This window comes from Strix aluco, chromosome 3 (assembly GCF_031877795.1).
Source record: "Strix aluco isolate bStrAlu1 chromosome 3, bStrAlu1.hap1, whole genome shotgun sequence".
Taxonomy (NCBI): domain Eukaryota; kingdom Metazoa; phylum Chordata; class Aves; order Strigiformes; family Strigidae; genus Strix; species Strix aluco.
In genome coordinates this window covers 7,122,792-7,147,949 of record NC_133933.1, presented here as the reverse complement: position 1 = coordinate 7,147,949, position 25,158 = coordinate 7,122,792, and the positions used below count along the sequence as shown (strand labels likewise).

The 25,158-nt window shown below is 40.5% G+C and overlaps 1 protein-coding gene across 3 annotated transcripts in view; it reads right to left on the bottom strand.

The window, feature by feature from the left end:
- MACROD2 (mono-ADP ribosylhydrolase 2) overlaps window positions 1-25,158 on the bottom strand; it is a 901,283-nt gene that overhangs the window by 42,149 nt on the left and 833,976 nt on the right. For all 3 annotated transcript variants that reach the window (XM_074817243.1, XM_074817244.1, XM_074817245.1), the window contains exons 12-15: window positions 13,809-13,871; window positions 10,342-10,410; window positions 776-853; window positions 89-163 (exon numbers count right to left, since the gene is read on the bottom strand). In XM_074817243.1, the coding sequence (XP_074673344.1) occupies window positions 89-163; window positions 776-853; window positions 10,342-10,410; window positions 13,809-13,871 (285 nt within the window). The remainder of the gene's footprint in view (window positions 1-88; window positions 164-775; window positions 854-10,341; window positions 10,411-13,808; window positions 13,872-25,158) is intronic.

The window sequence follows — 25,158 nt, the reverse complement described above, 5'->3', positions numbered from 1 at the left end:
GAACTTAAACACTACTGATAATATCTGAGCAATAACTAGTGGTTCTGCCTGTTAATCTTGCTCTTTGGTGTCAAGGCATGTGCAGTACCTTCTATTTCCATGCAGGAGCTTTGGGAATCTGCCCCAGTTTTCATCTCCTCCTCTGCAGAAACATGCTGTTGTCCTGTTAACACAACAAATTGAAAACGACATCAGTGTGATGGCCGCGTGCAGGCAGCAGCAAGTTCATCAAAACAGGACACGAACCTAACATATCATGGCCCTTTTCAGCCAAGCGCTGCTTTTTAAAGTGATTAAATGAACGATGTTGGACTTTATATATGAAAATATCACTTAACAAACTCTAAGCGTTAAGTATGTTAAATGTCTGGTTGAAACCGACCCTGAATCAACTTTTTTTTTCTTCTTTTGTAGCTCAGCCTTGACACACTGATTCTCATAGGAGCTGTTGCAAAGCGCTGGCACTTGACAGTCGACTTAACAGAAGGAACAGAATCACCCCACAGGCTTTTAGAACAACAACAACAACAAAAAGGACAATAATAACACCCAGGATCAATATGGTTAAACCCACATATTTGAAGATGTATGTTTTCCAGCAACACCAGAGATTACTGCACCACAACTGGTTGGCACACAACCTCTACTAGCCAACAGCGTTTCCTTAAGGCAGAAGAGGTCAGGCTGAAAACCACTGGATGCTGAAACTGGAAGAACTAAGGTTCCCAACTGGTTCATTATCTCTGTCTTAAAGAATTTTGATACAAAACTTTACCTTCGGCTTGATCTTCCTTACATCCCACAGGATGCACTGGGTCATTCTCCTGTGCGCCTTTGGAGTCTTTCAGGGAGTCTGAGGAAACAGCAAACAAACAAACAAACAAATCCTGCAGCGGTTTTCATGCTGGAAAAGTCTGTTAGTTACTTCAGACACAGGTAGCCCTTAGGTGCTAGCTTCATATCTGGCATTCTGATACGCTGACAGATTTTCTATCTGTTTAACTACAGACTTATATACTACAAAAGTATACTCATGGGTTTCAATTATTCAAATTGATTTCAAAATCTGTACACTTACTGAGCAGTTTTTTGCCTGCAGTACAAACCTTAAACAAGGAGCTGGCACGATAGGACACGTAAGAATAATCAGCAGTGCTACCGAGAATTTTATTTCTAATGAACAGAGCGGCACAAAGCTATGAGAAACAGCACAAACAACCTACTTGATAAATAAAGTGATTCCTTATTTATTTAGAACAATGCCAGCACTTTTCATGGTTGGACTTCCACGAGCTTGACAAACATTAAGTCCTATAAATCCCAGTGCAAATCCTAGCCTCATTTTACTTGATGGCAGAACTCCCAATGTCATTATCGTGGCCAAGCTGCTTTTCCTTTTTGAGGGAGACCAGCAAAATGAACTGCTCAAAGCCGTACCCTGAACCAGTGGCACAGTGAGGTTTAAATTAGATGATGTAGGTGCAGTTGCTATGCTATCTGCAGCCTTCACAAACACAGGGCATTATTTTGTTGTGCCGAATGACATTTTCTGACAGCTGCCACTTCTTAGTTTTTGTGCGGGGATGGAGAAATGCATCATTCCACTGCAGTCAGGAAATCACAGCAACACAGCCACCAGTTTTAGCTCTGCTCATCTGCATAACACGCAGCTTTTACTGAATAAAGAGCTCTCTTTGAGCCTTGTTAAAAAACACCGCTGATCTAACTGGACATTTCTGCAAACTACAGAGGTAAGTACACTTGAGGTCATAACAATGGTAACAGATAATCACTATTTGTATTCCAGAGTGGGAACACTTTCTAACATGCTGCTAGATGAGAAACTTAAGTAACAGTGCCAAAAGATCTATGGTGCATGATAATAAATTACGCTATGACAGTCTTGTTACGGCTCTACTTCCAGAAGGTCCCTTTCTACAATATAGCAGAGTAAATCTTACAACATACCAAAGGATGCCCCTGTAAAACTCCGTTCTTGAAACTTGCCCAGAACAATCTCTGATGGATAAGTGAGAAAGCTGGGTTGTTAACATCCGATCCAAATTTAATAATCTGTAGAAAAGGTATGTACCGAAAGTGTGTGGCTTTAATTAACTGCAAATAATCCCCCAAGGCAAATATTTAATTACCTGCACAGCTTCTTACTTCTTTCGTGGCATGACAATAAGTTTATAAATCCAAGTTTGAAAGCAGAATATCTCACTGATGTACAATTTGTTAAAATTTGCCCTTGCTGCACTTTTTTCACCCTACTGAGGACTTAAAACGCTACTCAGTGCTATCAGCTGGACCACTGCGCTGGCCTTTCATACCAGGATGCCACATTGTGCTACGAGTTACAAGGGATTACCCTATCAGCCCGAATCAGAGCAAAAATAAATTACAATTTCATCAAATTCCAAGTTTAATCAAAAAGAGAGTTGAAGGACCTCTTGGTATAAATGGGAACGGCACTAAAAATCTGTATGGAATTTTTCAGGCGAACTTTAAACCCATTGAGTGAAAATCTGGCTTTGCTGAAGTTTTTGACAAAGCTTTCAGGATATCAAACAAGCCAAGAGTTGTACCATCTGTAGCCCCATACCCTAAGTTAATATTATCTTTTTCTGTATGATTTAGTTGCATGTTCGTAAAAGCAACTGTACTGAAAAGCTGGAATTGCAAGTCCTCTGCCTTAAGTAGCCCTTCAAATAGCCAAAAGGGCTGATAAAGAGTGATATTACCTGCTACAGGTGGGAGAGATGCACGTGGCTCTGTCCCATCTGACCCTTAGAGCTATCTTATCCTACACCTATTGCACAGTACTTCATACTCCCAGATCTGTGCCTTTAATCTCAGTTCACAGGTGCCACTTTTCCTCCTAGAATGAGGAATGACTCCAATTTCATGCAAAAATCAATCCCCAGCATCAGAGGAACAATTACGCGCTTTGGTCAATAATAACAAATGGAGTTTAAGGAGCCTCGTGCGTGGCTGATGTATGTGCCCCATTACGCTGCTGTTTGTGGTGCAGCATCGCGTAGCTTATGGCAAACTACGGTTGTCACACGGCGTGGGGAGCTGTCGCTACTCCCAGCCTTTGGCACAGCTGGCAGTCTGACCCCGCAGCTGCGCCAGGTGTCAGCATTAGGCACCACAGCCAGAGACCACCTCTGTGCTATTTGGCACATCTTCACACAGTCCCATAGCTGGCTCTGCACAGTTTCTTCTCACAGGATTGTAATTTTGTGTTAAAACTTTCATTTTTATCATAAACAGTTTTCTAATTGTTCCAGGGTTCAAAAACGCAATTTAATTGCCCAGAATTCCAAATTATCCCAGGCAATATGTAGCGATAATTTTGAGCAAATTATTTTTTGTAAAGCGTGTTTCTGAAAAGAGCAGAACATGGACAGAAGTTACTGTAAGAGTCCGCTGCTCTTATTTCAGCAGTAGAAATAAGTCTTTGCATTAGCATGCAGATTCTGAGTTTCAAAATCTTTAAGGTCAGGACCATGTCAAAGATTTCTTCTTTTTAAATGCAAATATTAGATCAAATATTCAAGCCAAAAGGTCCAAAGACAGATTTACTTTTAGGATTAGCAAGAATAAAATAAAGCAAAGGAATAAACCCAGATTTATGCAGAAAATCTGAGCCAAGCACGAGTGAAAGTGTAAGACCAAATGCACCAGTCAATAAAAGCCGTTCCCAAATTGGATACAAGGCAGCAGTGCCACCTCCAATTCAGCTGGCAAGCAGCAATGGGAATCCCACAAATGCTGATGATATACCACTTTCTGCGTGCAAGTTTTCAGTAGGGTAGTGGCACTCCTTGGGCTCAGCCGGTCCTCTGTGCTCGCTTAGCCCTTTAGAGCCTTATGCAACTGGGCATAAGCCAGTATCATAGTCCTAAACAATTACAGGGTCTACAAAAGCTCTAGCCATCCCTAAAGCCTTTGTTCATCTCTAATTGGCTAGGGAACTAACTTCGATTTTTTAAATGGCATAAAGCAGTGTTAGTCTTCCCCTAACACAGCTACTTATCTGTTAAGTCGTACTGGAGAATCCAAGTCAGGATATTATTTCACAGCACAGTGTACTTAGTTTTTTGATAAGATGTGCTGGACACTATTTACCTTGAGTAACCACAAATTGGGACTGTAAGAGTTAACACTCCTCCAGGCAGGACTGAAAATAATCAGTGTTTTTGATACTACACTGGAGTACAGTTCCTAATGTCATTGTTGATCACACATGAATGAACCAAACTTGACATTTAATGACATAAATGAACCAAAGATAGGCCACTTTGATCTACTGCACATCAAGCATCGAAGTGCTCACTGAAGTCTGAGCATCCCTTAGTTCCTCCAAACCTGCTTCTACTTGGTGGCTGCAATGACAGTATCCACGTCTGGAGCACGTGGCCCTGCACCCCTCCGTTGTATTGAAACAACTGCCGTGTGGGGCTGCACAGTTGAATGCACCTGGGAATCTTCCCCAACCTTTAACAACCTCTGAAGAAAATATCTGGACTTTGAGTAAGCTGATCGGAATACTCCCCAAGTATATCCACTGTTCCAATATATCAACAGTATGTTGAATTCAGCTCCAAGAAAACTGTGTAGCTTGCAATAATCAATCCTACCCTTCTGGCTAATAATCAGACACTATTTTGTCTAAAAGCTGCATAAACCCCCATGCTTTTCCACGCCATTCATACTTTTTTTGACTGTATAAAGCAACGCTACTCAAACAAAATTTTGCAAATGCTAAGGAAGAGGAGAAATGGTAAGATCTGAATGTTAAGTGGTTTTAATGATCTTTTAAAATTCACTTCCCCAGCTACTCTCTGTATGGCTTATTTACTGAGTCGTTTCTAATGTGCAACACACCTGGGTCCTGCACACAGCATAGATAAATCACCATGTTTTAGGGAGCTGTAAGAAGATTAAAGAGGGAAAAAGCTGGTCATTATGAAAGAAACAGGTTCAGTGCATTTTATTTTTTAAGCATGATACTGTGAAAAATGACTGGAATATTTCCAGAGTGAAAGAAATCAAGCAGGCGTCTAAAATTACAGGTAATGGTGTGCATGGAGGCTGCCACATGATTAGGGTATTCTTTTGCCTCATAAACCGAGGAAAATGTGTTAAAATGAAGTACTATAAAAAGGTGATTTATGAGAAGTTAGGGAGATATTCTTGAGCTTTGACTTTAAAATGTTATTTTTATATCCACCAAGATTTCATTTTAATCTGTCTTTATGACAGATTAGATTTATTGGAGCCCAAGTTTATAGGGCTTGGTAAAACAGACCTTTTTAGGTGCAACAACCTGTAGAGATATTTTTGCAATAGACCAGGCAGTTCATCTCCACAGGTGGGGTCCACCGCGTAATGCTCCCTCCCGCTTGTGCTTCGAGCTGACAGACTGGCATCTTCACTAACCTCACCTTATGTCCACGAGAGAAATTTCAGTGCAGGTGGTACGATAACCATGGGCATTCTGCTGCTGCCATCAGGGGCAGGGCCTGTTGAATAGGGCACTGGGAAAGGAAAACGCTGAGAAATACCTGGCTGCTTTGGTTAGACCCTTCCCAGGAGAAGATGCCACGCAGCTGAAGGTAAGGGTTGAGGGGGACAGATGGAAGGAGAAGGTGCTCACATCAGACTGACAGGAGCACAGCTGGATGGCTCCAGGTCAGCTAATCTTTAAAAATAAGTAGGATCTAAATAAACCAGCTAAACAGATTAGTGTTAGCTGTTGTGGCTGCCTGTACTGGCGAAGGGTAGAGTAGAAACATCTCTTGAGTCGTTCATGGGCTGGACCCTGTCTGGATGCACAGTGCTACAGAGAGGCCAGATTAGAAGGAAAAGTGAATAACCTGCATTATGTACAGCTCAAAGTAAACATTACGCGGGGTGTTAGGAGAATAGGTGCTAGGTTAGATGGCAATGGTTATGTACGTGGTTTAGAAAAAACCCAAACCACACCATTTAGCTTGTGTTAGCCAATTTGCTTTCACAAAAATGCTTCTAACCAAGGGAGAGAAAAATGTTATCACTGTAGCTGGCATGAAGAGCCACAGCTACGGTTGGGGGTGTTGAAACTCTTCCATTAAAAAGGTTCTTTTTCAGTTACCTATAATTGAAATTTTTCAGGCTGAAATTTTCCAGGTCTAATCATAGCCCAAGGGTGAAGTAAAAACATTTCATTGGTAGCTGCTGAGCGCTCAGCACTTCTGAAAACCAGGTCATTCATTTAGATGTCTTAATATATACTTAAGAGCTGATTTTAAACACCTCTTTTTGAACATATTGGCCTTTCAGTCAATCTTTTTCACCCACTTATCAGTGTCTAATTTATGTTGATTTGCACAGCTCCCCTGCATTTGAAATGCTCTATCTTTCAGTTTATCCCTTCTCAATCATTTATGGCTTTAGGACATCAGATTTTTCCATGGTGAGAACTACAGCTGGCCAAACAGGAATTTTATATCCATTATGCTTTACAGGCAGGATACTTAAAGGCTTCTGGGTTGCACAAAGTGAGTTTTTAGGGCTAGACCCTAGCCAAGGCATATACCTAATTCTGCTTTTGACAACATCAGCCCCCCAGCTGACTGAAGCTGACTCCATTTCAGAGAATGTAGAAAAATAGTGACTTGCTTTAAATGGCACTCCCACCGGAGCACAGACTTTGGTGAACACCTGGAAATAATTAATCGCTACTTTATTTTTAAAATTAATTAGCATATGATTTAATTTCGTTGACCTTCAAATGAAAATTCAGTTCTTATTAAGTGCTAATGAATTAAAATCAGCGTATTGTGCACAGAAACTTTGCCATGATTGCATAATGGGGAGTTCATTCTTCACCTGTACTAAATCCAGTTCCTTTTTTCATTTTTCTACCAGAAAGCCCTATCAATAAATCAGGTTAAATAGTAATTGGTAGGGCAGATAACTGAGATGAAGATGCAGAACACTCTCTCTCACACACACACACTCATGCGTATGCACACACATTCTTTTTTTTTTTTTAAAAAAATCAATCACAGGTTCAAACCAATCCACAGCTATATACAATACGGTCCATTTAAAATGAGTTTGTAGTCCCAGCACAATCCTGTACGGACAGGCACACTAGACTGAGTGCAGCCTGTCTGATACGTGTTTTATCTGCTGCATAAACATTAATGACTTTAATCACTTTGTTCTGCCCTTACACTTCATAAAGAGAAGCATCTCTAACTTGAAATACGCTGTATATAAAGGATCTACTTCCATATGCACAGTAATGAAGCGCTACGAAGGTGCTGCCTAGAGATGTCAGCTCTCCCCCAAGAGCTAATAGTTATGCATGCAAGTTTTCAAGGGTAAAATCGCAACATTTCTTTGCAGCATTTCCAGACAGTGGAAATAGAAACTTGGCACAGACTGGAATAAGACAATACCTCCACAGCATAACATCAAACATCTTGATATGCTTGGAATAAGACTATTCTCCTTTTTTTTTTTTTCTTCTTTTTTTTCCTGAGGACAGTCAGAGGAGTCAAAAAATTCAGTCTGCTCAAAGGTGACATGTAAACTGGGCCCATGGACTTTTTTTTCTGGACAGTGTCTCTTCTACCGTGAATAACAGAAGAGATATACTTTCACATTAATATGAGATTTGTAATCTCACATTAGGTTTTAATTTTAATTGGAGCCCCTCAAAACATGATTCTTGAAATGTTCCACGCACTTATCATGAAACACCCCCTTTCATGTTCCCATCCTTCCCCTTTTCCTTAAAAAAAACCTGATAAAGATGACTCAGGTAAGAAAAAAATACTAGAACTTCATGGTAGCAGAGATGCATGTGCTTTGTTTTGAATATCACCACATTTTTGAGCAATAAATAACTATTTCAATGTGTTTGCTACATTCTAATCCCAGAAATACAAGAAAAAATAAGCAGAAAAATCACTAGTCAACTCTACTTGGAGTCAAAATACTTGTTTTGGTACACTCACTCGAACTGACATTTGAAAGACTGCTGTACTTCCATAGAAGGCTTGGAAACCTCCTATTCTGAGTGATTTAAACTACGCATTTTGGAAATATGTAGCCTAGACTTATTTGCCACAAATCTCCTTTCACAGTAATTAAGTGGAAGGACTGGAGAAACATAATTTCTTTAAATGCATTGCATCCAGTTCATTTAGTTGAAGATAAACTACAGAAATGAGTATGTTCCAGAACCTGGCAGGTTTTAGCTGTGTTAACTCAGTGGGCAAACAATTTGAAGGCTGAAATTTATTTCAGGAGCAGCAGGTGTTTTCAGAAATGCCAGGATTTTGTAAAAGCGCCATTTCCCAAGCGGTAGCTAGTTTTTTGTACCACTAGTACTCATTTGAAAACAACTCAAAATCCAAAATCTGAGAAGTTGAAAATCTACTAATGGAAATAAGGATTTATTTAAACCATGGCCTGGTGGACGCGGCGGCCTCGTCATTCAAAATTCTTGGTTACATTTAAAAAACTAGCAGGCAAATCCTCAAACATGTTCTTTTCCCCACTGTTCCTTTTTTCTAGTTGTACGACTTTACAAACAAAATATATGGAGGAGAGTCGGTCTCACTCCTTTTTGCCTACCAGATGCTTTCCATCTTACTTTTGAGGAGAGGTAGGACATCAAAGAGAAACTGCCCTTTGGATTTCTCAGGGCACTATCTCTTCTGCCAACCTCTCAAGATAAGAGGGGAAGACACTATACTCTTAGCATATTATAGGAAAAGCAAGACCTACAGTACCAAGATGGCTGCTTTCCTGAGAAGAGACAACTAATACAATGCATCAAAAAACTTGAGTGGTTACACATTGAGATGGCCACTGAAAAGCATATCAGAAGACACTGGCTATATAGTCAGGAACAAGCACTCAAAGCAATACTAAAATGTTGGGATCTTCAGTAAGTCCACAGACAGCCAAAAAAAAAAATCCAAACTCAAAGCCTCACTGTGACCCTCACATTACGAAACATAAAAACCACATCTGATGGGGGATCTTATAGATACAGGATACATAAACAAGTCAAATGCCAGCAAAAAAAGAGAAATGAATGGCAGGCAATCACCAACTATTCTGGGGCTGAATCCGTCACTATTTCTGCCTTCCACTAGCCTTGCCATGACTTTAATCTGTGAAGATATCAAAAACAAAAGCCAGTGCTCCAGCAAGGGTTTGTGGTTTTTTTTTTTCCCCCTGCAGGATCAATCAATCAGTTAAGAGAGCACTTAAATCAATCTGCAGAAGGCTTTGAACTCATAATCAGGTAAGTATGTGGGCTCTCTAGCATGTGTCTTTGGAACAAAAGGGCAAGATCTCACACCCCGTCACACTTATCTAGAAAAATGAGAAGAGAGTCAAGCAGTGATGCTGAATTAAACATTAAATCTTCTAAAATAAATAAGTTAATGGACGTTAATAATTATGTTATCTCAGTAAAATGCATTAAAATTTTCTATTAGTCTTTCTTGAAGGCTGTACTGATGGACTGTATTTATTATAGATAGCATAACTCCTGTTTTGAATTACCAGTAGCGAACATTTTATAAATCACTCAGGCTTTTTCCTGACGTACCCCCACAAGAATGCCAAAAACTGTAGACCCGCAAAAGCAATTAATAGCGTGATATCATAAGAGTATCAAAACCAGTATGTCTATGCACTGGTTCCTATCCGTAAACCAACAACTCCACAGGAAGAATCTCAGCTTGAAACATTTAAATTAGATCATCTCTCTTTCTTGTTTCCTAAACTCCCTGTCATTTGGCCCCGTGACACTTTTAAATATTTATCACAAACTAAATGATCTGAGTGCCCAGCACAGTCTGCACAAGATAAACATTACTTTCTCTCTCTCAATTATGACTTCATCTCCTCCTGTCTCCTCTTGATGTGTTTATAGCTATTGTGTTTTTCTTTTTCCCCGTCAGGAGGGCACTGAACAGGGAGCTAATATTGCTGAGATAGATGTGCGTGCTTAACTTTACGCCTGTGAGTTGCCCCAGTGAGCCCAAGCTTTGGGCTTATTTCTGATGTGTCGTATATGATATTTTAGTATTACCTCTATAACAAGGGGACTTAGGAATTCACAGCATCTCTCCTACCAGCACAACAGCTGGTGTCAAGTACTTCATTACAAAGACTTTTGTAAATGAAAATCCAAGGGTTTCCCTATTTCTGAATTGTTTAACTGTGATTTTGGCAATTTCCAGACAAAGGAAAATAAGGCTTTATGAAATGTCCTCCTGGGACTGGATATTTTGAAACACAATTTACAACCTGTACCTTTATCTTCACTCAGCTCTGTTTCTTCTGATGATGATAGGCTGGCTGCGGCTGAAGGTTTCGTCTCATCTATAAAAACCAAGGAAAAGAAAGAGAAGTTATTCATTAGATAGCAAACTGATGAACCACTTTACTGAAAAAAAAAGTGTTACGCCTTATTGAGGCAAGATACTAGACCTGAATTTGATTTACTGGGCTTACATCCATCCATTCACATTGCATTCACCAGTCATTACTGGTCTGATTGCCCTCCCGAAGCCAGGGGTAAACTTACATTACAATACCACCAGATCAAGTCTATATTTCAATTTCTCATAAGACAGAGAGAGGAACAGCTATCAGTTTCATGGGTAGGCTGGTGTTTCTGTTTGCTTTGAGATTCCTTTTTTTCATTTAATGCGTCTATTTTGAGAAAAAACAATTACGCCGTTCTTAACTTTAATCATGTCCATGAATCCCATTGGAATCAAAATGATTCCATCCAAATGCTTTCCTGAAAAGAGAAGCTTTCATGAATCAGGCCTGAAATTTAGCAAGTTCCTGAAAAACTGTGGCTTGGAGTTTCTTAATGGTAGAGCACGCAGGTAAAACTACTGCAGATAAAACTAGTATCTGAATTTAGTAGAACTTTTTAACTTTCACTGTTGCTTTTTCTTGGCAATTTTTATAGTTCAAAAACCTTTATAAGCCTTTGTTTTCATTTCTAGCCTTTCATTTCTTTCAAAAGACTTGCCTCTGACGATTCTGAGAATTTTTTTTTCCTAATATAGTCATCAAGTATTTTTAACTAGCTTGAAACAAGAGCTCTGAACCACCTGCCATTTTGTTTTTCCACGTGTTAACTGTGAAGTTCGCTGATGATAGACTGGAGGCCAGACTTTTAAAAAAAACCATACAGTAATAGCAAAAAAATTTCAGGCCAGTCTTTGTACACTATAAACTGGCTTTTTCATTACTGTATAATAAGAGTATATAAATCTTCATGTAATGGACTGCGTAAGAATACAGTGTCTATTTTTTCTCCTACATTTTCTTCCACATAATTTCTGATTTGTCGCAGTCAGATGAAGGTTATGCCTTTTGGTTTAGAAAATACAAATAAGAACCTTAACATTTGATGGGATTGCTCCTTACAGTGGTCATTCATAGTGATTAGAAATGTTTTAGGCATACAACTGCGTATCTTAGAAAATCAGGTCATTTCCTACTGCCAAGAAAAGGCTCAGAAGCAGCAGTCTCAAAGTTCCTGATGATGTTTTGTCTCCACAATGAGTAGAGTGGAAAGCAGCAGCAACTCATTAGCTGAATGTAACTAACTCGAGGTAATTGTACACCTCTCTGTTCTTGTCACTATGTGAACCAGTAGGGATAAATGTTAAGCCAAATAATTTTTTCCTGTAACACTGTGTGCCTGTGGCCGAGGAGGTGATTCATGGACTATGCGTAGGCACAACGCTATCTTTAGGCATGTACCTAAAACGTGTTCCTAAAGTATGACATTTTCTGGATCTGGGACCTAAAATGTCTGGATCTTTTCTCTGACGCTCTTCATGAGAGTAACAAAACATGACTACCAATACGAGATAGCAAAAGAATGTACATCATGACTGATAAACCAGCTCTGACAGCTCGTAACGCAACAAGTCATAATGACGGTTTTGGGAGAAATGCGATGCATTTAAGACACCTCCAGTAGCAAAGTAATAATTTAGAGAAGTACATGTTCCTTAATTCTCTTGGGAAAAATGAAATGTATTTCATTCAATCGAACTGTTTTGCAGATCTAAATACCAGGGAAATATGCACCCCATCAGAGTGAATATAGCTGACAAGCACAATGAGCTGTATTTGGCATCTGTAGACAGTAGTATAACCCGGCACCTCCGCAGTTGGAGCTAGGAGCTCCTAGCAGTACCACCTCTTAGGGGAGCTACCAGCAAAGCAGTATTTGGTACGGTTAAAAGCTCAATATTGCTTGGGCAAAGATATCCCCCTGCCTAGTCAGAGATTCAAAACAGAGTCTACATTCACACAGAGTAACTCATGCCTCCCTTCTCCCTGGTCACCTTTGCCTGTTTAAAATATGGCTAGCATAAAAGTGAAAAATCCAGGAAAGAAAACCTGGTTGTCCTCCAGCACTTACAAAACATCACTGCATACTTATCTTGGGGAGGATAAAGCGCCTAGGTCCGAAGTTTGCTGAGATCCAATCTTTTTTATTCTGTAATACTGTGTGCCTATGGCTTCACCTCCCACTGCTTGCCCCAGGCAAGGACATAAAGAAGAGGTGATAAAGAGGACATGAAACACAGAAGGACTTCAAGTACTTGCGAACAGCATCAGCTGTTAGCACCTAGTTGCCAAAGACTGACCTGTGGAGGCAGAGAGAAATGCTGCACTTCCACATCACAGTGCCCAATTCATAGGACAAAAAGAAGGACCCTCACCAAATGAATTCTTTATCTGCAAACATTCACAATGCAGAAAGCAAACCAGATAAGTCAAGAATCTAGGTCTTTTAAATATTTTTGCTGCATTTACTGGCTGGCCTTCTTCAGCTCAATCTTCCACATATTGAAAGCAATCTTCCATTCTGACTAAAACAAAAAAATTCTGAAGAAAACTCTTTCATGCTCTCTGAATTAAGTATGTGTAGGCAACATCCTGCACTACAATGAGAAAAAAACCCCAACCAGACAAAAAAGGCATTGTGTTACATGTAATACTACACTAAAAGAAATCCTTAAGAAATAAGGGGATTTACAGACATTTTGATTGTCACTTCAGCTCTTTTGATAACGGATTAATTGTAGTTGTCTTTTGCATTGAACAGAGTTGGGTAGGATGAAAAATACAACCATAAACAGAAAAAAATAATAGAAAATCTATTGTGAACAGAGTGACGTATTTTAAAATATTGAACTCACTATAATTTATAAGCATGCCATCTGCAAAACCCACTGCTCGTGAACTCTGACATTCATGCGCAGTATATGCAATATCTTTCTGTAAGGATTTAAATCTTCATAACCCCCGAGACTTGTGTAGACAATTTATTAAAACTTGAAAATACCCTTTAAAATCTTCAGAAGTACAGTTTTCATCAAAGGAAGTCTGTTTCCTTCTTCGCCAAATTTCCTTTTCTCCCGTTTCTATTCTGTGCAGAGGACTACTCTGTTGTAGGCAGAGGGAAAATTATTTCTTTCTAGTTAGAGGATTAGCTAGAGGTAGTCCACCTTAAAGGGAGAACTAGAGCTGGTAAGCTAAAGAGGGAAGTCTGCATTCTTGCACTACAATACATTCATTCATAATGAACGGAGTTGCGGTCTCTAATGGGAGAATTGCTCAAGACCTGAGCTAATCTGGTGAAAATGTACAAACATTCTCCATCAATGGCTTTGACTAAGGTTACTGTTCACCAAGGTGGATAAAACCTAACAAAGTCCTTTAAGAAACTCGGCACAAACCTGTCTCTCGGCTCTGGGCCTCGGTTTCTTCATCGTTTTGCTTCTCCTCTGTGCCATTACCACCTATCGAGGAAAACACATAAAAATTATTTATGATATATATTTTTTTATTGGTAACAGCAGCAGCAATATTAATTGCAATCAATTCAGTGCAAACTGCTAATTTACAGCAAGGTGCCGTGATGAAAGGGGAGAGATATAAAGGTAAACTGAAAAAACCTGCAAATATAACCAGTTACATTTAAAACAGTCACATTTTCACATCTCAAGTTGAGGAAGGGAGGTTAAAGATTTTATCTCAATAGGCACACTGGAAATAACCCTATACCAAATAAAGGCACGTTTCCCTAAACACTGTCTGCAATAGATGAAATTGTTGCTTGATCTTAGTCCATGTATTTTATAAAGATTTTTTTCTAGGTTTATTTTCCTCCAGTAACATTCCCACAAGATCCTTGAGGTGGCTGTGTTTCTGACTTGCAGAACTTACTTTAACGCCTACGGAAAGTAAGACTAGGAGAGGGAGAATCACCCAAATTTTATTTTAGAGCGAAAGGCACACCATCACTTAGCATAAAGTATAAAAAACCATCACAAACGACTGCAAAGAAAAGAGCAAAATAAAACAAAGTAAGATTGCTAGGATTGAATGTATTTTTCCCCTTTTTACATTCACATTCATTCCAAATTTTCTCCACTACTTTGCATTCGCATTCATTATCCATTTTCTTCCCTCCAGCTCCCTTTCGGAAGGCAGGTAGCAAACAGCGAATTACCACTGAGAAAAGTAATACCCTGGGGAATGTCTATGGACATAAGATCAAGCTCTCTTAACCTTTGCTTGGCCCAATTAGAAATATATCGGGAAATCTGTATTTTCAACAATGGAGAAGGCTCTTTTAGCTTCATAATAATATTAGAGGCTGCAGTGCAGCATGCTGGATCAGATGCGATGGCTACGCTCCCTCTTTTCCAGCATGGCCATATAGACGGTGAGAACAGCTGAGTACCAGCCTTAATGAGGCATTTGAAAAACTGACTGCTTGAACATATACACTGGGAGAAAGGAAATTCATTCCCAGGCCTGTAAATGGCTTGATAACGATACACATATTTTTTTGCTGTGATCTTTTCTGGCTCCTGGGTTTTTCTGATTACAGCTTCTCTAAAGCAACACGGTTAAAGTTCCTTGTGCCACCACCTTACTTTTACTTAACACATGGAGTCTGTTGAAGAGAACAGCAGTAGCCCAAATGCAATTAGGTGGATGGAAGAAAAACAGAGAAAGTGCTGTTTCTCAGCAGCAAGTGTACATCTGGTGGTATGCCGCAATACTTAAAGGCTGAGGTTTGACGCTCTCCTGCTTTCCAGCAGGCAATACATCCTGGCATCCAGCAGATGGGACTAGCGGAGAAGTATTTCCAGGCTGACCCTGCACAGAGCTGCTCTCAGGAGGAGAGGAGATGGAGCAGGAGTTTGACACTTCACCTGACAGGGGAGAGGTGGGCAAGGAGCGGCTCATGGCCATCAGCAGGGACTTGGGCCTCCTGCCTGCTTGGAAACTCTTTGTACCGATTTTAACCACTCTTAATGGATGACTAGCTATAGTGATTTCTTAGCACATTAGTGAGCTCTAACCTGTAAAAAATTGCATTACATGGATGACCAAAATGGCTTGATAAAACCAGCTGGGTTTTTCCTTCCTCCGCTTGAAATCAAAAAGTATTATTTTCAAAATCAGTGTTCTGCCTGTCCGCACACAATAGGAGGACCACATGCAAACCAGAAAGTTAGCTGTACTAGAAGAGAAACTCTTCTGTCCCCCTCCCCTTTTCTTTTAAAACATGGGCTTGCGACTTCGCAAGCTTTGCAGCAAGCAATTAATAAATAAGGAAGAAAATCCCTTTGCATCACCAGCATGTGTTTCAAAGGATAAAGTCACCTAGCTCAGGAGCTGCAGAAAGGAACAGTACGTTCAGACAATCCTGTAACACAACCGTGCAGTGACACTTGAAAAATCTTTACCATTAAGTCAGATCCAAAGAGAATATTGCATCACTGCGAAACAAGTGGTGCCAAAGCATAAGGGATTTCATTATGGCCAAGTGCAACACGTTTTGCTTTGCGCAGAAAGACTTTACATTCAGAAAAAGGAGGTCAGGCATAAATGGTAACTACTGATACATCACCCAAAATAATTTCAGCAATTACCTTACTGCATCCACAACATAAAACTACTTTTCCAGACGATACTGGTTTCGACATCCGTTATAACATGTATGACCATAACCATGAGTTATTTGGCTAAAACCAGATATTTCAAGGATTCATTCATGTTTATCACCAAGGGACTACATCTCTTGATAAAGTCACTTACTCAGAGCAAGCTTAAACTACAAAAGAAAGTTTAAATGATCATCTGGTTCATCAGATTATCAGATAAAACACACATTCATCCGTACGTTTTCTCAACCCTAAGTCTATTATTTCACTGGAGGTTCGCTGTTTAAAACTGGTATAATAGAATGATAATTACAGCACTATATATTGGATTCTCAACATGTTTTCCATCTAACACTTAATTTTGTTCCTCTAGAAAGAAAAATGTAAAAGACTTTAAGCAGAAGCTTCACCTTTTGTACTCTGACCCAGTCCAACAGACTGACTGGATCGTGACATGAAAATTAATCTCGATCAGCGTATTAAAAGTATGTGTTGTGCCTGCCAAGTGACTTCGATAGAGAAAAGAAAACAGTAAAAAATTAAGAGTGGACAAGTGATCCTCAAGTAAATGACTTGCAGAAGGAAGGGTTAAGCTCTGCTTGGCCTGGAGAATCCTTTCCTCTCAGGAGAAAGGGAAGAAGCCGAGTATAAATACAGTGATAAGAAAGAAAACTACAGGGTGGAGAAGTGACTAATCCCAAAGTGTCTGACAAACAGTTCTTTCAGTTTTTTTAAAAACCCTTCTAATGAGCCTCTTACCAAGTGTCTTCTACTGATGAAGAGTCTTTCTGTAATTATTGCTCTCCATTGGAGCTGGGCGAAGAGCAAATGGAAAGGCTTTAAGAAGCACATGCTCAAAGCAAAGACCTGAAAATATATTTTACAAGAGTAGCAAGCCAGTTTTTCACCATATTTTTAATTCATCCCTGGCTCTCCTTTTCTCTAGGCAGAAAAGCCAGACCCAGTACATTTCCCTTGAGTCCTCCCCATGACATTACTAATAATAAAAATGCCTTTTCCACTGGATGGCTTCTACAGTATCTCCCATCCTTCTCTTTCAACTATTGCAGCAACTGGCGATTGCATTTCCTTTAGGTGAAAGCTGTCCTCATAATATCTGCTTTTCTATTATACTAGCAATTGAACAGCAATCTGTCACTCACTCCAAAGGAGATAGAAAAAGTGGCGAACGACATGTCGTGTCATTTTAGGCCAGTAAATGTAAATGATTTTGAGCCACATCAAAAGACAAATGGGAACATCTGTTTCTTTTCCCTGGCATGGCAGTCAGTCGAAAAAAACAGGAGTTTGAGAATTACAGTAGCACCGTACAAACAAAATAAGCACATCAGACACTAAAATACCTACTTCTGGCCATATATTTTGCTTTCCCTTGCCAAGCTGACTACTGCCTGATAGGCGCTTGCTCTCTCCTCTTGGCCTTTTTCTTTGAGATCAGCAAGAAAATTCTCCCCCAAATGATATATACCCTCATTTATATTTGGTAGAAAACAGGCTAAACAGTGATCAATCAGCACACTCAGCAAGCTGGCAGAGCAAGCGGCACTTCTAACTAAACTAGAAAACCGGATACTCTGTGAGTGCCTGCCCACTTTACGTTAAGGAGAGGTATTTAGCATGCACAGTGATATGCCAGCTGCAGCAGCAGCCCCAAAATGAAGCAGATGATATGATAAATAATAAGCCAGCAGTCAGATGGGAGAGAGCTGGGACAAGATCCCTACGAAAAGTCCAGAGGACAAACTATCCGCAGAAGCACCAGAGCAGGTTTTAGTATTCTTCCCATTTTCTCTGTGAGAGCCTGGAAGCACGTGGCTTTTTACATCTTTCACTATTCTTGCAACAAACATGGCAAGTCAAAAATATTAATAGCCTGCTGGCCTCTTGGCTCTTCCCATTTCAGAGCTGAATAAATGCCAGGTTCACTCATACACCTACTCCTCTTCAGCAGTACCTTTCTTCATAAGCAGTCAGCGACGCAGTTAGAGCTGAGGCTAAAGTCGGTGTCTCAAAAACCGGTGCAAAAAGACATCTCAAAAACTAGTGCAAAAAAGACATTTTCCAGAAGAAAACAGAATTGCAGATAACATATTTTTAGTTAAAGGAAGAAATTCTGCATAACCAGTACAAACCAATCTACTTCTACCCCTCCAACACAGATTTTATTAACAATAAAATTGTTTTCACTACTGAGAAAGCTGTACTTATATCATCCGTGTGTCAACAGTCAGAGTAAAGTTTCTTCAAACAACCTCCTCCTGCCTGGAGTAGAAATAAAAGAGATGGAGAGCCAATGCCTCAGGCTCACATCTGGTTTGCCACTCTTGCATGTCTGTGTACACACCACATCCCCTGAGTGCCAGGTTTGACCCTGTTACATCCCCGCACGGCTCTTGCCATGCAAGTCTGGGTGCATCCTCTGGTTCTCTGGGTGGCCAGCGACTGTGCATCTCTCCTGCGGTCTGGCCTGAGAATGTCTCTTCAAGCTGGGCCACACTTCAATGACAAATGCAAATACAAACCAAGATCTGGCAGATAAAGGATGCCAGTTCTGAATTATCTTTTTTACAGCACAAAAATATTGCCACGGTAATCACGCTAATGATATGAAGGTCCTTCTAGGATAACAGGGAAACTAATTAATGAGAAAATTAAAAATACGGGCCTTGATCTTACAGCTGTTACATTCTGCACACATGAGTAGATATGCTGACTTCAGTGAAACTCCTAAAATGCGAAAACACACATATATCCATATATACACTCAAGATCATACAGCCTGCAACCGTTTTCAGACTATTCCAGAGTCAAAATGATATTAGACATAAACTAAGAAGCACATACACACAAAGGCCATTATTGTAGAACTACACATGCATTAAAATGAACCATTAGGGTGGTGGCCTGAGGTTACTGAACATTTTCCGTTTGCATTTTAATTTCTTTTAATTAAATTATGATTTAGGTCAGTTTTAATCACTACTTGTATATAACCCCTTTGGGGTAAATTTTAAGAAGGGTTAGTAAAGAGTTATCTGCAGTAATTGTTTAATGGAGTTATGAGACTTCTTCCCTCTGTGATGCTTCAACAATTTTCCTCACTGCAGAGGCAGACCTGAATGCGCTGCCGTCAATGCACCCAGCCTAGCGGAGTTGTCAGCATAATAAATAACAGGTTTTCATTTTCATGCAGCATTTTGTCAAGGATTGTCGAGGAGTGTGGGAAAAGAATGAGAAAACTGTAGCTCATGGGGATTATCTCAGAGGTTAAAAATAACACTATTGTATTTTACCTATTTAACGTCCTGAGAAATATAGAAGCCTAATCTAAAGCCCACTGAGGTCACTAGGCGTGTTCCCCTTGCCTCAGTCGTCCGTGGGTCACAAGGCAAACAACTCATTATACCTTTCCTGGCTAGGGAAGAACCAGGGCACAACAGCTACAGCATCAAATAAGATGCGTCCCAACCCACTTCACATACAACACTGCCATCCAGAGGGACCTTGACAGGCTGGAGGTGTGGGTCTGTGCAGACCCCATGAAGTTCAACAAGGCCAAGGGCAAGGTCCTGCACATGTGTTGGGGCAATCCCAAGCACAAATAAAGGCTGGACAATGGGTGGATGGCGAGCAGCCCTGTGGAGGAGGACTTGGGGGTATCAGTGGATGGAAAACTCATTATGAGCCAGCAATGTGCACTCACAGCCCAGAAAGCTAGCTGTGTCCTGGGCTGCATCAAGAGAAGTGTGGCCAGCAGGTTGAGGGAGGGGATTCTTCCTCTCTGCTCCGCTCTCATCAGATCCCCCCTGCAGTTCTGCGTCCAGCTCTGGGGTGTCCAACATGAGAAGGACACGGACCTGCTCGAGCGGGTCCAGAAGAGGCCACAAAGATGATCAGGGACTGGAGCACCTCCCTTACGAGGACAGGCTGAGAGAGTTGGGGGTGTTCAGCCTGGAGAAGAGAAGGTTCCGGGGAGACCTTATAGCGGCCTTCCAGTACTTAAAGGGGCTACAGGAAAGGTAGGGAGGGACTCTTTGTCAGGGAGGGTAGGGATAGGAAGAACGGTAATGTTTTAAACTGAAAGAGGGTAGGTTTAGATTATATATTGGGAAGAAATTCTCTACTGTGAGGGTGGTGAGGCACTGGAACAGGTTGCCCAGAGAAGCTGTGGCTGCCCCCTCCCTGGCAGTGTTCAAGGCCAGATTGGACGAGGCTTTGAGCAACCTGGGCTAGTGGAAGGTGTCCCTGCCCATGGCAGGGGGTTGGAGCTAGATGACCTTTAAGGTCCCTTCCAACGCAAACCATTCTATGATTCCACAATTGCTGGGAATGTTGTGCTGGGCTGGTTTTTCACTGGGTCTAATTCTTCTGACACACAGTGCAATTCAGATTTTGCAATAAAAGTGGCTGGCCAGAGACATCTAAAATTTCATTGCCAAAGATGCTGATCATCGCTATTTCTGACAATCTGCAAGTGTGACTGTTCAAAACAGATGAAAGCAGACATCTCCTGGAAGCTTGCACTGTCCAACATAACCAGAATATGGACATCGCTCCCTAGACGTCATATGCAGCCTGTACAGAGGATAAAGATGTAATTGACAATTCGATGCAAAAAGTACACATGCTGTGCTGCACAAGTATTATCACTATTATCGTAGTATACAAAAGCAGACGGAAATCACTCATGTGAGTTGATGCATGTTGAAGAGCAGTCTGAGGCAGAGCTCAGAGCAGAGTTGAGGAGTCCTGACCCCTAGCCCTACAGGCAGTCCTGTCTAAGAGACAGAGAAAGAAAGGGACCCCATATGTGAAGGTGCACAGTACGACTGCAAATTTTATTGTTAGTGTATGAATTTACTTTCCTGGTATGCCTAAGAGACGAGGTAACTGCACACTGTTAAGGACTGCAGCACAGCTTATTTTCCAAGCCACGGTCAAAACAAAACATGAGGCTTATTTCAATTTTTTGGCATACGGGTCACAAAATCATGTGGTGTGGCAATGTAACAAAGTGAAGAAATGGACAGAGAAGCCACACAGGAGATCACACTTGTTAAAAATAGCATAAAACACGAACAAAAACATGCACTATTTTGCATCAATATTTCAAAATTAAGGGACTAAGCCCTGTCTTCTTCACTGGACCTGAACAATCATGATGGTTTACTGTTATTCGCATCATGGTTAGAAACGAGAAATGAATTTCTTGACAGATGAGTCCCCTGCAGGTACGCTGGTTTGTCACTGTGTATAATTCTCCTCTGACAACATTGCATTAGTCACTTTAGTAACTTAGTATTTTGCACCTTAGCTCATCTCAGGAGAAAGAAAATCTACTCTGAAGCATCTAGTGTGAAAACAGGAATTGCAACTGTTTGCCTGGTGTGGTTTACACACATGTACGTTCGGCTGCTAAAAGAAACCCAAATGGGTAAATGGTCAACACAACAGGACTGCGTGTCACCTGCGGAGGACAAAATGAGCTGCATTTTCAAAGCTGTCTTGTGTAGCCACTGCACGGCAATTTAATGAAACAGTAGAAGCCACTTCAGCAATGAAAAGGATCTTCTAAGAAGGGTTTGCTTGGAGAGCAAATACAAATAAAAATACAGATAACGTCCTGTTTTTCCCCTGACTAAGTGGAAGGTGATCACCCGATATTCTAAGAGCTGTAATCAGTCAAGACAGATGGTGGACTTCAAAACAGAAGTGAAAAAAGAAGCTATCAACCAAAGCGGATAGGGGTTAATAGCATCACTTCAAATATAACCAATCTGCATTAAGGTGAAAAATTTCACAGACATGTTTGATACACATGCTTCCCAGGGTATTTCTTCTGTAGTACTTTATCTTAATTTAAAATTTTATTTAAGGATTTGGTTTGGTGGCAAAAATAATACAGTAACTTCTAAGCTATCTCAATAAGAAGTAGCACTATTAAGGCTGAATAAGAGAGTGTGTGTTTTTGAAGTATAATTATGTGTCTAGATGTTCATTTTTAGTACATTATGAGTGGAGCAGAAATTTACTGACGAATATTACTGCCCTGTGGGATGCAAAGAAGAAATGTGGCTCTAATTTCTCAAATGGTAAAAGACTTGCTTGCTATAAACCAAGGAACATTTAAAAACTAATCAGAAGTCAAATCTAGCTAATCTTAATCCATACCTTAAAGACTGAGACAATCAGGCCTCCATAGTATTAGAAGGTCCTTAGAAAAGATGCTTGGAACATTACTTTGAACATACTTTGCTAAGTAATGGTAACACACAGCAGCTGTTGTATGCACCCCCCCACCCCAGCCCCAGGAAGGATTAAGCCACCTCAGAGGAAAGCAGCACAAGCCAAGCACTGCTGAGTTTTGTGTGTGCATACACTATATCCCTCTCTATGAAGCTAGGGAGCGAGCAGCAAAGCTGCAAAATCTGTGGCATATAAAGGAGAATCAGGAAGGGGAAGTCTTACATTAATCTCACGACCAGAGGACTAAGCCATAAAATGAGTTTTAGTTTCTAGTTCCAAGACTATGCATTTTCTGTCATTGGATAAAAATGTTTTGGGAGAAGGGATGAGGAGTGAGAGTGTCTCCCTCTTGATGAGCATCCTACCTAATCGCTGTGACCTGTTGAACCATTGAGTTGCCGAGATGGGATGCGACTCCATTTCACTTCATTTCTACTGTGTACTCCAATGGCTAGATTGACATCTCTCATGGCCAGAGTGTCCACTGAGCAACACAGGGACCTGGTGGTGAGCCTCAGACTCCTGACACTGTCGAGCAACATTTCAGACATTTGATGTTGCCCTTGAAAGCCAAGGGGTCGACAGTGTTATGACCCCATCAGGCAAAGGAACCAACTCTACCAACTATCTTACAGGTGATTTGTGTTCATTTTGACCTTCCTCGCTTGGCTTATCCATCAAACTGTTCTCCTTCCCACCAAGTGAACAGAAAGCACACAAAGTTCACCCCGAATGAGCAATTCCAACACACCAGCTCCTCTCATATACACTGAGACTCAGCTAAGGTGATTGTGTGAGACCAACAACCTATCAATCCATCAGCAAGAATCTGGTCATTCATTTTGGGAGAAGCTTATAAGAAAAGCTGGAGCAAGACAACTTGCAGAGCTCCAGTCTCTTGAGGGAGGGCAAGGAGGATCCTGACCTCAGAAGGCACAGAAACAGCTTTTGCCACATGGATTGATCATCTTTCTCCTGAAGGAGGAGAAAGATCAGGCATTTGTGATGCTGTTATAAGATGTATTAGTCACCTTTGATACAATATTGATCACCTGCAGACCATGGTGGGAACGGATGGGGCAACTCTTGGGCAGGATCCATTTTATATCTGAGAAATCCCATAAGGAAGGAAAGGGCAGAGTTTTGCTTCTCCCAGTATCAAGAAAATCTATAGCTCACACCTCGCCATTCAGTACATACAGAAGGATATTTGGGGAGGTAGCTAAGAGAAATAAGGAACATTTTAAACTTTTGTTTTGTTAGACTTGTAAAAACTGTTTGCTTTTGCTTGGTGACAATCAGCAGGATGAGAACAGGTGACCTGTGGCATTTGTGCTAAATTGTGGCTGCTATGATGGGACAAGTACTGCCATTTTGCCTATGTAATTACTTTAGGATTGTGTTATGAAGCCACTGAAGTAAGACGTCCTAAGTTTTGTTTAGTGCTGAACATATTTTTCTCACCTGAGGCTTTACAATTACTCAATCACTGAGTGTACCTGACCGAGGGGGAAGGCAAAATTGTCACTGGCTGATTTTACTCTCCCAGGATCAGGGAAAGGGGCAGGGGTGGGGGGGGGGAAAGACAATTACACTGCATGTTTGCACATGCCAAACATGAAATACTGCAGGGAACCTGGGAGTAAAGAATGTTTCTCCATGTATCCAGTCTATCTGTTTCCCCAGATAATAATCCACGCTGCAATGAAAAACTACTGAATACAACCATTGACAGGAGAATCTGCTATGCAGTTCACACTTGCTTTTCTCTATCAACGGTCTGAAGGCAGAGAACAATATATCTAATAGCATAATAACAGACACCATTAATACTTTAGAGGTTCAGTATAAAATTGCTTTCATTAGCATGTCAAGTGTTTATTTTAGCTTACTGCAAAACAAGCTCCTTACATAGAGCCACTTATTTGACTTTCCTTGATTGCAGAGAGGGTAATAATGAAGGAGCCTACTTTCCCTGATCTTCTGTGGAGATTTTTACATGCACTGAAAAGATATTGCTCCATTACCTCTAGCCAATGAACCAGCTTGGCATGCCGGAGAAAAATATTACAGCAGAAATATTACTGAACTCAGTGGAATAGTTTTTACACACTGCCACAAGGGCATGCATGAGGCTGTTAAAATAGCAAGTTGTATTCCCATCTTCAGTCTAAAAGGACACTGACAACTAAGCAGAGGAAAAAATATCTGGTGTCTCCTATGCCTCAGAGTATATTTCTTAAATATTTTATATCTGGTCATATTACCAAGGGGAAAATAATAACTTAGGTTAAATGTAAGTATCTTTGGACTTGCTTTTATTGCTAAAAGCTATGGCTTGGGTTTGGTTTTTTTGTTGTTGTTGTTTGTTTGCTGGTTTTTTGGTTTGTTTTGGTTGTTTTGGTTTTTTTTTAAACTTGAAGTACCTAAAGCATGTGACCTATCCCAAAGTTAAAACACGCTGAACACAAAGCACTTCAGTTTTACCATGAGGAAAATTCAACAAAGTTGACCTCAGGCAGAGTTTGGCTTTATTGTGTTTTATTTGAGACTGTTTATATGCATTAGGTACTTAGAAGTTCTTTTAAAAAGAAAAAGAGAAAAAAAAAAAAAGGCAGCTTTTTGGAAGTGAAGACAAGCTCCTACCTAAATAAAATTATTCAGACAGGTAGTTCTGGTTCATGTCACATATTAACAGCTTTCATAATCTTCAAGGCTCCCCATTAAAAGTTCTTTTAATTAGTCAAAACCAACAGCTAATAATTAGAACAGTAGAAACTAAACCCTATTCTCAGCCAAATGTGTGCAAATCCCATTTACTTAAATGGAAATGGCTCACAGGTGTGTTACATTAGACTCT